The following is a 12,423-nucleotide window of genomic DNA, read 5'->3' as shown; positions in this document are numbered from 1 at the left end:
TTCCACCTGAAGACGGAGGCTTGTGTTGCTTCCGAAACGTCGTGATTTTTATTTTATTTTTATTTTACTTTTATAAATTAAAATTGTTTTACCTACGTGACTTTACCGAAAAAACCTAAGAATATGAATTCTTGCAGTCACGAAAGCTTCAAATCTAGAATGCAAAACCGATCGGAGTGCAGAGTATAGAAAAGGTAAGTCACAAAAAAAGTATAGAAGTCCATTACCAAAAACAATTACACCCAATGTATAGGAATACAACTGGAATCGATTCTTCTGGTATACTTTTCGATGCATGTAATGTGAGTATAGGAATCTGTTTTAATGGATTGATGCAGCTTTAGTGGTCACATTCATGTGTGAATGCAAAGCACGTTGTGTTAGCGTAGCTGTTACAGCCATTTGTCAAAATGTGCCTATGTTGAAGCTTCATTCATCGATACAATTCACTTGCCTTTTCATCCTCAAAGGACAAAAAAACCCTATGTATGGATCACGACTCTTAATTTATTCTTCCTTGTTTTTGCACTGATTTCTATTTGCTTTATTGTTGTACTTGTGTTTATGTCATTGCTCTTGTCATTTTGATGACCCAGGTCACTTGAAAATTTGATTAATCCTGGGCTCTTGAATTCTCACCTGGTTCAACAAAATCATCTTGTAATTTTTTTCTTCTAAAGTGCAATTGCACAAGGACGTCACCTATTTTTAACAGCACGGTTGGCTATGTACGGTGCGAAAAAAGTTCAAGATACATACAACAGCAATTTTTCCTGGAAAAAGAAACCTCACATCCAATACAATCTGCGTGAATGGAATGAAATGTAAATAGCTGGCTGGCCTACCTTGACCACTCCATTGCTGTGCATGGTGATGCAGTTCTCAGGAGCCAGGGACAGCTGGTAGAGAGCCTGCGCTGTGGCGCGGTGAACTAACGCATCCTTGGACTTGAGGTAGCGCACCAGTGGAGCCACCGCCTGGGCACCCCCAAATGCCACTCGGTTGCTCCCCCACGTGCAGCAGCAAGCGATCGCTTCCGCCAGGTTCTTACGCAGTTTGTCGTCCGTCTGTGGCATGAGAGGTCAGAAGTTTGAAATGGAATATACAGTTTCATTTCATTTTTTAACGCGGTAGGCGCGTTCCTGAAGAGTGCCTCGTGAAGCAAAAACGCAAGGAGTGAGGAATTTTTACTGAATCACATTTGCACCACAAAATCAGCCTGCAGTCATCCCATGGACGGACGAAGAGCTGAGATGAGGGTACGCTACAACGTTACTGTATCATTTCGCATACTGCATCATACCATCCAGCCCTCACCTGGTTTCAAATAAAATTTACTTATGCCAGAACACTTACAAAAAAATATAAATATCCTTATTAAAGATATGCATTTTGTTCTATTATGATATCTATATGAAGGACTCTTTTCAGCTGCAGGGTGAGAGGACAATATCCATTACATGACAGTGTTTTGTACCTGACATAAATAATAATGATGCTTTGTTTTTGATAGAACACCCTGCTTTACACCACAGGTCTCTCAGAGTGCATTGCATGCGATAAGCTACGTACATCACATCTCGTCCCAAACATTTTAAAGGTCGTTCCAAGAGGTAGCATAAGGTTATTCAGCATTGAGTCTGCGAGTAGGCATTATTCTGCCAATAGGTGATGTTTGCTATGTGCAATCCCAACTGAGTAATTGGCAAATAATTTTAGAATGTGGCTTATATGGGCCATGACCCCGGCAGACAATGGAGTTCTCGTGAATGACGGCGAAGGATCTTTAACGTCCACTAAGCAGCAGACGGCGCATATCATTACGATTCACACATCCTCAGTAATAACCAGGGTGGCCACTGGATGTGAACTTCATGCATCTGATTTTCTCGCTATTACATGTATTTCAAAAATGTGTTTTCCTTTGTGTTTGCTTGCTCTTCGTATCACAAACCTGTGCCAAGCGGAACATTTGCTACCGCTGGGCCACATCACCGCCCTGCACATCACACTTTATCATGAACAATAAAGTTACCTACTGCTTGTCTCTATTATTATTCTTGTAACAAAAAAAGATGAACGTTAAAATATAAACAAAGTGTAATCATTGTGGGAAATCCCTACCGTGCTCGTCAAATTGGCAAGAAGGGGCACCACCCCATGGTCCGTTATCACTGCCAAGTTTTCTTCATCCTTGGCAATTTTGGATATAGCTGCACACACACTGGCCAGAACCTCGTTGTCATCAGACTTGAGCAGGTTCACGATTAGCTCCAGCCCACCCACAAACGATCGCACCATTTCTCCAGCATCCTAGACAACATGCAATGAAAACAATATCAGTGTTTTTTTTTTAATAATACCAGCAATATTCTAACAATAAGCTACCTGCATTGATAGGATTTATACTTAGGTACTGTATATCAAACATACTGTTACATTTTGATTTAAAGCTTTCGTGACTGCAGGGATTCATTTTCTTGGTTATTTCGGTAAAGTCACGTAGAAGGGAAGTAATAAAATAATAAAAATAAAACATAATAAAATTATTCTCACGACGTTTCGGCCACAACGCAAGCAGCTGTCCTCAGGTGAAAACCAGGTCCGTCGAGGCGACAGAGTCTGACTCTGTCCTCAGGTGAAAACCAGTCTGACTCTGTCGCCTCGACGGACCTGGTTTTCACCTGAGGACAGCTGCTTGCGTTGTGGCCGAAACGTCGTGAGAATAATTTTATTATGTTTTATTTTTATTATTTTATTACTTCCCTTCTACGTGACTTTACCGAAAGAACCAAGAAGATACTGTTACATATTCAAAATAATTAGTTTCATGCCACTTTACAGAGAAAATGTATGCTTACATTCACGTTTTATGACCAAAGTACAAGTGTAAGAACAACTACTAAGACAAAAGCGGTAGAGGAACAAATCAGCATCAAACTCAAGTTATTAAAGTATGAAAATAATCAAATATTCACCACCACTATCATTCAAACTAGTAGGTAACTGGAAACATATAACTGGGTAACGTTTAAGGCTTTGGTCCCTGTTAAAGAAAACAATGTGATTCTGGCCTCTGGTGGGAGTTACCTGTGTAGTGACATAGAATGGATCACTACGGCGCGTCGCGCTGGGTACAGTAGAATAAATAAATATGGGTGTAGCAGCCAGCACAGCATGTAATACCACGGAGTGGGTCACTAGGGTGCGTGGTGCTGGCTGCTGGCAGAGAGGAGAATATGAGTCCTACAGACAGAGCATGGTATAGCAGCTATCCCGCCAGCACAGCAGGTAATGCCATGTAGTGGGTCACTAGGGGGCGTGGCACTGGCTGCTGGCGGAGAGGGGCATGTGGGGACACGTCACCCCGGCCGGCTGGCAAAGCACGTGATGGGCCGGGGTACAGGATGTAGGCCTGTAGGGCAAAAGTGACCAAGGGGACACAAGGAACATGACCCAGGACCTTCTGGAGGGTTCCAGGAGGGGGCGTGGTTAAGGGCAGAGCCGGGCAGGTGGCACGTGGAGGTCGGCCCAGGACCACCTACAAGGTTCTAGAAGGGGGCGTGGCCAAGGGCGGAGCCAGGCCACGCTGAGAGGCATAAAAGACAAGCCCCGAGGTTAAATCAGGGCTGTCTACAGGTGGAATGGAACCCGAGGTGCTACGTCTTCGTCTCCGGCATCGTGGGTCAGACAGCATGTTGGCTGCTCTGACCTGTAATTAGTTATCCCGTATGTGAACAGTGTGTATATAGTGTAAAATAAACGATGTTGCCTCCTAAAATAGTGTCTCAGAAGTGACTCACTACACCTGTAACGGACCGGAATGTAGCCTTAAATAAACACTCAGTACTGTCCGTACAGCAGGGCTTGTATGAGTGAGTACCAGCTCTTTACGCATCATCAGCTACTTAGTAGAATTTATATTACCAGACAAGCCTATCGAGACAGGGGGCCATATTTATGAATTGGGCTAAATGTAGCATGCTGGAGTGTTTGAACTTTGTCCAAAATATATTATGCTCAATTCCAGAACAAATCATTGCACCACTGCATGAGACAAAAATGAGCAGAGCCAATATTTACAACATGGACAGCAAACAATCTCACGTCAATCCTAGACCACTGTGATGCAGAGGCATAATAATCATAGCCCAGGCATGACCAAATATTCACTGGTCTATCTAGCACACAAAGATCCCCCGTATAGCCTTAACAGACTGTTGGGGCAAGTGCTATTAGCGAGTACCTATGGAGGCCGGCATGGTGCATAAGAGAGTGAATCGCCAGCCCCATGCGCCTTTTGTTCCCAAGTAGAGATGCTTATACACTGCACTAGGTATTCATTTGAGGCTGAGTCGACCTAGTCTATGGGTCAATGCTAAGAGATAGGTAACCAGTTCCCTATGTTAAGAGATAGATATTTATGGTTTGAAAATTATACTTTGTAATGTATGCAGCTTATGTATAACTGTACACTAATAATTTACATATGAGTCTCGCCACCATATTTGGAGTTTGCATGTTCTCCTCGTGGTCATGTGGATTTTTGTCTGGGTCCTCCGGTTTTTCCCTCCACATTTAGAAACATGCGTTTGGAGTATTTGGCTGCTATAAATATCCACATGATGAAAAGTCACGTTGTAGTTTTACCTTGACATTTTCAATGCAAGGGCAAATAGCCCAAGCTGCACTGGCTTGCACTTGTGAGTTGGAGTTCTTAAGGAGGGACCAGAGCAGGCGAACTCCATCCAGATGATCGATAATACTAGACAGAGCACGATCAATACAGAACATTATAAAACATGTAAAGCCAACTTTACAACGGCAGAGGTTACATTATTACATGTACAGAGGTACTGTACCTTGCTTCTCTTGTCTCATACTAAGTCTCCTCCAGCCCGCTCCGCTCTCAATCCCTCCTACTCCTCACAGTTCCCACCTTTCCTTGTGCACAATCCTGTTTCTGCTCCTTTTCCCTACTTGCCCCCCTGCACTGGAACAAACTTCTCCTCCACATGAAGCTAAGCACCCTCCCTGTCTCGTTTCCACTCATCCCTCAAGACCCACCTCTTCTTCCTGGCCCATTCTTCCCTCCATCCCTAGATACCCCTGTAATTCCCGTTCCCACTAACCTCTCTCCCCTTACCTATCCCTATCCCCCTTCCCTCTTTCCCCTCCTCCTCTCATATGCCACCATATCACCGTCTGTTAACCTCATTGTACCATTTATAACCCTTATAAAGCCCCTTGGATATAAGGCGCTAAATAAATACAAGATAAGATGTCTACATGCAGAAATATGTCTTTGATAAATGCAAGAGTAGGTAAGGCTTTAAAAGTAAAATAATGTAGACTCTATATAAGCATGCATAGGTGACACTCTGTACAATCGTGGCTATACCGATCTGTGTTTGCGTATTGTTGTATGTAAAGTAATATGAACAATTTGTTTCATGCTATTTAGGCATTTTTACATGCGTAATGAGCTCTTAAGAAGATTAAATTAGTCCTCATTACAGGCAGTCCTCAACTTACAAACAACCAACTTACGAATACGCACACTTACACACCAGCTTCCATGAATTATCTTTTTTTAACAATTACTTAAAACGTGAACACGCACTTGAAAACTAAACCGCGGAACTATTTTGTTCAGCGGAGTGATCCTCCACGAGATCTAATGAGTCGGCCTAGTGTGGGGAGTGAGCTTGGTTAGCGCGCTGCACTCCGAACCTGGGTACCAAAGTTCAATTCCTGGTCACGGCCAACACCAGTGACGATTATCTGAACTGGTCCTGGGCTTCTCCTTGCTAGACTCAACCTCAAATGTGTACCTGGTGCAGTGTGTAAACATCACCACTGCAGAAACAAAAGTTGCCGGGCATAGGGCTACCCACTCACCCCCTCGTGTGTCGTGCTGGCCTTCATAGGCACTGCTCACAAACAGCACTTGCCCCAACAGTCTGTTAAGGCTATACGGAGGATAGTTGTTGTTGGTGTGTGTCTGCGTGTGTGCCTGCACGCGTACCCCATGTGTGTGTGTGCATGCAATTGCGGTGACTTATCACACCCCTTCTGACAAGAAAGCCAGCATCAGGACGAAAGTCAAGTGAAAATAAAATTATTATTTCTATTTATGTTCCTTTATTTTATGTTTTATTTACTATTTATGTTACTTAATTTAGTTGTATTTATGATACAGTATGCATTACAGCATTAAATGAAAATGTACAATATTTCTGATTTATGAGTTTAACAATGCTTCCATTTTTTGTTGAACCATATCACATTTCATGACACGGATCCATGGGCATATGAAAATACAGTACATTATTGTATTCTGACTTATGATACGGTCAACTCACGAACGGATCTCAGGAACAATTTGTGTTCATAGGTCGAGCACTGCCCGTATAGAGGTTGCCTAATGGGCTCTCTGGGAGGCCTGTCAAGCAGAAAGCCTGAGCTCCCTTAGAATATACATTGTATGATTCACTCAATAAAAAACATAGTCTGAGCTATATTTGTTCATGTGTGATTCATACCATTGTAATTATTAAAAGATATATTTTGGTTTAAAAATTATATTTTGTATTTTATTGCCAATTGAAAATAACGGCATGAAACAAATTCGTATTAGAATTTTCAGATAAAAAAACTCAACACCTTTGTCAATAACACTCACCATAAAACGAGACAATATATCATAGGTAACATTTCAGGCAATGGCCCTTGTTCACAGCACAATTTACTACTGCATAAAGGCCAACCAACCACAGTACAATTAAGGCATAACATTTTTGGTGCGTTTGTTTTGGTCTCTCATCGTTGTTTGTGCGTGGGTGGGTGTGACTGCACATGCAGTAATCCATCATACACACCCCATGTTTTCAGGATCCATGGCGCAGGCACCCACTGCTCGGGTGACGTTGATGAGGAGCGGTTGGTTGGTGCCCGTGAGCAGCTGTACCAAGGGATGGATGCCGCTTGTCTTGCGGATTATGGCACGATTAGCCGGCTCCTGGCAGCATTCACCCAGCGCTCCCACCACGTTTATGAGCACCTCCTCTGGTTGATTGCTTAACAGGGACACCAGAGTTTCTATGGTCCTCAACTCCTGTAGACTGCAAGCACACAAAGACACCAGCCGTGAAGCCCTCGTAACATTATTATTATTTAGTGAATGGTAACAACAACGACCGCAGTAAAACCATGAGTGTAACTCTATGGATCCGATTCAGTTGTTTGTCAAATATTTTTTCCACCGACACATTACAGGACAACAACCCAACGTAGAAAGTGGTCGTTGTGTGGCACATTAGGAATGGATCACTCTTTTAATTATGTCCTTGTGCAGTAAGGGAGTAAAGTGTGGTTCTGTGAAAGTCCTGATGTGCTGTGCAGTGCATCAATGCATGTGTGTACAGCAGCATGTGATGACTGAGTCGGGCCTGTAGGTGGCTGGCAGGGTTATTGAATGACCGCGCGGATATACTAGTCACATGGTTAATGGCGGCTCGGGAGCAAGGCTGGTTGTAACACACGTGTTGTTGCATTTGACAGGTAAAGGACGCAAAGGTTGTTTTTGATCGTTATATAAATGTTTCTAGACTTGTTCTAGACTTTAAGCTTGGCTTTGAAGTGTTCGTTTGTGATATATGCAATTAGAGGCGTTTTAGCACTGTGCATTGTAAAGGGATGACGCACTGTAATTAGTTACTGTCATTTTAATTCTCTAACTCTAATACTGTTTAGTCTATAACCATGCCCATGTACCCAGAATATGACTACTTGCAATGCTATTGAGAATAGAACACATGTATAGTAGTAAGCTGTACAATGGTGATATACAGTACGTATACTGTACACATACAGTACATATTCTTAAGTTTTTTCGGTAAAGTCACGTAGGTAAAAACATTAAAAAGTAAAATAAAATAAAAATCACGACGTTTCGGAGGCAACACAAGCTTCCGTCTTCAGGTGGTACCGTCACAGCCACGACAGCTGTATCAAGTAAATGAGAGATTGCAGGAGTTACCACTGCGTTTATATAATGGTCCAACCATTATATTATACCATTATATTCTCCAACCATTATATAAACGCAGTGGTAACTCCTGCAATCTCTCATTTACTTGATACAGCTGTCGTGGCTGTGACGGTACCACCTGAAGACGGAAGCTTGTGTTGCCTCCGAAACGTCGTGATTTTTTATTTTATTTTACTTTTTAATGTTTTTACCTACGTGACTTTACCGAAAAACCCTAAGAATATGAATCATTGCAGTCACGAAAGCTTCAAATCTAGAACATACAGTACATATAATGGGTGTAAGATACCGATATAAGTGGATAGTATAGATAGACATACAGCTTAGGATTAAAGTAATAGTCGAATAGTGATGTGCAAATGTGATTGTCAAAGACAAAGATGGTTTATCAGTAGGAGAATTGGGTTTAAGAGAAAGGGTTAATGAATAACCGCTCGTGTAAACCAGCCACATGGTTAATGGCAGCTCGGCAGCAAGGCTGGTTGTAACACACGTGTTGTTGCATTTGACAGAGTGACGGTGCTGTTCTTCCCAAGATTAATATTAACCACAATAAATAAATGTGCTTGCCCTCGATTTGGAGCACCTGCCCACGTCCTTCATTTCGAGTGTGCAACATTTGTCTCAGACGAGCAATACAATTTATACTGATCAAAGAGAAAGCAATCATACAGGAGGTGTTAAGATGTTCAAACACCAAATAGACACCTATTCCAAGGCATTAAGTCTGCATTACCTACACATATTTATGGTATACTGTGCAAAGAAAAATGTTATTTGATAACGTATGCATTGTCCTTGAAACTGATTAACATGCACCAGAGACAGCCTCCTTCATAGCTTTGTCTCACCAGTCCTATAGAGCAAAGAATTCCAAAAGGTGAACACAAGGACGATGCAAATACCAAAGCATGAATAGCTCTGGTTAAGTAGTGTTTGAACATCTTCACAAATGTACTATTGGAAGGAAGGGTAAAGACTGTTCTTCTCTTTTATCACCTTAATAACGGAAATCTTTTTCTCATAAATACAATTTATACTGCACAGTAATATCTCGGTTAACAAAGTAGATTCATTCCATGACATCACTTCATTGTTAGGAACTTCATTATCAGAGGTAGATAGAAGAGATGAAGGATGGGGATACGTTCCAGGACTTCAGAGAAGAGTGTACAATAGGAAAACATCAAATAGGCTCAGTGCCTTCTGTATTATCAGCGCCTGACTGAGTAGCATGTGGTGCTGTGTGATATCGTTCACCCAAACACTTAACAGTTTGTCTATTTCCCCAATAACACCGTTTAACGTGCGTGTTAGTTTAGTAGCAGTAAGGTCACTAGATTGTTGCATAGAAACCTGTACTTTCTCTGGTGGCCTTCAAATTGTATTTAAGGTGGACTGCGCTAACCCAAACGAAAGCGCCACTTCTCTTTCATCTCTCCTGCCTCTACCCTCCTTATGATCTGCATTTTTCCATTTCAAAGAGATAGATTTACACTGCACTTCATCACTGCAAAAAACAATATCAAACATTACCAACACGAGGAGCTCAAGTAATGGCCGGCAGGAGGGGAAAGAATGGGGAGGCGCGCTGCTGATTGGGCCGAGTGAGGGAGACTCACGAAGCTCTTCGCTCATTGGCTGCTGATAATATTCAGTAAACAAACTCCACGATCGGTCACGTCGACAGGACACCTGTTTAAAATGTTACTTTTTTTGTTAATCGCTTTGCATGATATGAGGATATTTTTTTCATTTTGTAGATTTTTTCGTAAAAATAGGGAGGTGAAATAGCCCTCCACGAGCGACTTTGTTATAAAGGGGCTTCATTCCTAGACTTCGTTAACTGAGGTATAACCGTATATTGATAACTGCGTTGCAATGCAAACTACGCTCCATGTGATTATCGATACATGACCACCAACTATAAAATCTATGGTCTTCCAGCTCTCTAACCATACTTATTGAGGTACTTCATCCATACCATATATGCACATGTTTATTCTGCTGATATAAACTGGAGAGTGATGCATGTCATGATATCAGCCACATTTGTATCAAAACATTGGTTACATATCAATCCTATATTTAAGTACTTAATTAAACTGAAAAAGTCTTCCAAACGAACCTACATTTTAAACTTATAAAAGTTATTCAAAATGTATGCTAAGCCAAAACATTACGTGGAAACTTAAAATACTAATCACAATTTTTGTTTAGAAAATAAATAACAAAGTAAATAAGCATTGGCTCCTTCATCGGCAGTTCACCAGCATTGATTCAAGCAATCTTGACTCTGCTAACTGCTAAGACACTCGAAACCATTCCAGAGTATGCTTATCTTGAAATCAATGCTGTTTAAATTATGCACCCCAGAAGGCTGTATGGCTAAGGATATGTGAAGGACACATGTTGTCTCCTTACATGGCAACGTTCTCTTGGCTGATGGAGCACTTCCAGATAGCCCCGGTCACTGCAGCCAACAGCTCCTTGTTCTCAGATTTTCCGAGCAGGATGTCCAACGGGTGCAAGCCTCCGTATTGCCGCACAAGGTCACGGGTCTCTTTATCTTCTGCACACTGTCAAGAAAAGAGTCTTCTTTTTAATACTCACCATCTCATATCATCCAGTGGCCAGACAGCCTACAGTAGTCATATACAGGGTGTTTTAAAAAGATGTACCCGATTTGAAATCGCTATATCTCTACAACCACAAACCACCCATGAATGAAACTCTTACCACTTGAAAGGACGGTGCATAGAGTTTCAAATGATTACCACTAGATGCCTCTCCCAGCGCACAAATAGCCCCTAGCCTCAGTCATTCGCAAGATGGTGAACCCACAACACAAGGCGTTTTGCGTTCTGCAGTTCAGCAAGACTCAATCCATAATTGCGGTGCAGAGTGCGTTTCAACGGCATTTTGGCATTGATCCGCCAATGTCAAAGAGCAATCGTCGTTGGTACCGACAATTTGAGGAAACAGGCTGTTTATGTAAGGGGAAGAGCACAGGGCGACCACGCACTTCAGAGGAAAACATGAAAAGAATTCAAGAGAGTTTTCTGCGTAGCCCGTGCAAGTCCACTCGTCGTGCCAGCCGAGAACTTGCGATCCCTCATACGACTGTCTGGCGTGTGTTAAGGCAACGTTTAATCGCTGAGGCCATACCGGTTGCAAATGGTACAGGCTCTTCATGCAGGTGACAAAGGAAAACGTGTAGAATTTTGTGTTGCGATGTTACAGAACATAGAGGACGATAGCTTCTTACCACGTTTGATTTTTAGTGATGAAGCAACGTTTCATCTAAATGGTAAAGTTAACCGTCACAATGTGCGCATATGGGGATTAGAGAATCCACACGAAACTGTAGAGCATGAGCGTAATTCCCCGAAAGTGAACGTGTTTTGTGCTGTTTCTCAAAAATAGGTTTATGGCCCTTTCTTTTTCGAGGGAAACACAATTACGGGGCAAGTGTATCTCGAAATGCTGCAGAAATGGCTCTTTCCACAACTTGATGAAGATTCCGATGACTTAATTTTTCAGCAAGATGGAGCACCGCCACATTGGCACCTGCAGGTTCGACGTTTTCTAAATGACACACAGGCTTGGCGCTACACTCTTGGCCCCCAAGATCCTCAGACATCACACCCTGCGACTTTTTCTTGTGGGGATACGTCAAAGATCGTGTTTTTGTGCCACCATTAGCGACTAATCTGGATGACCTCAAAAACGGAATCACGGCAGCAGTGACACTTTGAAAGGCATTTGGGACGAATTCAACTATCGTCTCAATGTTGTCCGTACAGTAGGTGGAGGGCACATAGAGCATTTATAAAATGGTTAGTAAAACCTGATAACTCATTAAACCGTTTGTAACTTTTTGTGTAATTGTAACATGTTGCCATCGTGAAATATACTGCTTTGAAATTGGGTCCATCTTTTTGAAACACCCTATATATACACATTTATACTATATAGATTAAGTCAAACACGAATTGGGTATTCACCTCATAACATGATTATACCTGCGTTAGACTAACGATCCACTACCATCAAATTTAAGCATAACCCCGGTGGGTGGCACTGTGTGTAGGAGCCTCGACAGATGTATCTTAACGTTTCAAGTCCATACTCTTTGATTCTTTCGGTAAAGTCACGTAGGTAGAAAATAATAGATCACGACGTTTCGATCGCAACACAAGCGACCGCCATCAGGAAACTGCTGAAACGGAGTCCACTTCAGAGTTCTACCGAGTGCATCGTTCACCTGTGCTCAATAAAATTAGTACCACTTTGTTGGATATTAACAGTGGTCATTATATGAGCAGACTAATCCCCTCCATGGGAATGACAAACAACAATCCAGCTTT

The 12,423-nt window shown here is 42.1% G+C and overlaps 1 protein-coding gene across 1 annotated transcript in view; it reads right to left on the bottom strand.

The window, feature by feature from the left end:
• Positions 1 to 12,423, bottom strand: part of ODAD2 (outer dynein arm docking complex subunit 2) — a 34,330-nt gene that overhangs the window by 2,154 nt on the left and 19,753 nt on the right. The window contains exons 15-19 of the mRNA XM_078865830.1: positions 10,478 to 10,632; positions 6,882 to 7,124; positions 4,651 to 4,765; positions 2,125 to 2,313; positions 846 to 1,067 (exon numbers count right to left, since the gene is read on the bottom strand). Coding sequence (XP_078721956.1) covers positions 846 to 1,067; positions 2,125 to 2,313; positions 4,651 to 4,765; positions 6,882 to 7,124; positions 10,478 to 10,632 — 924 coding nt within the window. The remainder of the gene's footprint in view (positions 1 to 845; positions 1,068 to 2,124; positions 2,314 to 4,650; positions 4,766 to 6,881; positions 7,125 to 10,477; positions 10,633 to 12,423) is intronic.

The sequence above is a fragment of the Lampetra fluviatilis genome, chromosome 21 (assembly GCF_964198595.1).
Source record: "Lampetra fluviatilis chromosome 21, kcLamFluv1.1, whole genome shotgun sequence".
In the NCBI taxonomy this organism is placed as follows: Eukaryota; Metazoa; Chordata; class Hyperoartia; order Petromyzontiformes; family Petromyzontidae; genus Lampetra; species Lampetra fluviatilis.
This window is presented reverse-complemented; position numbering and strand designations above follow the sequence as displayed.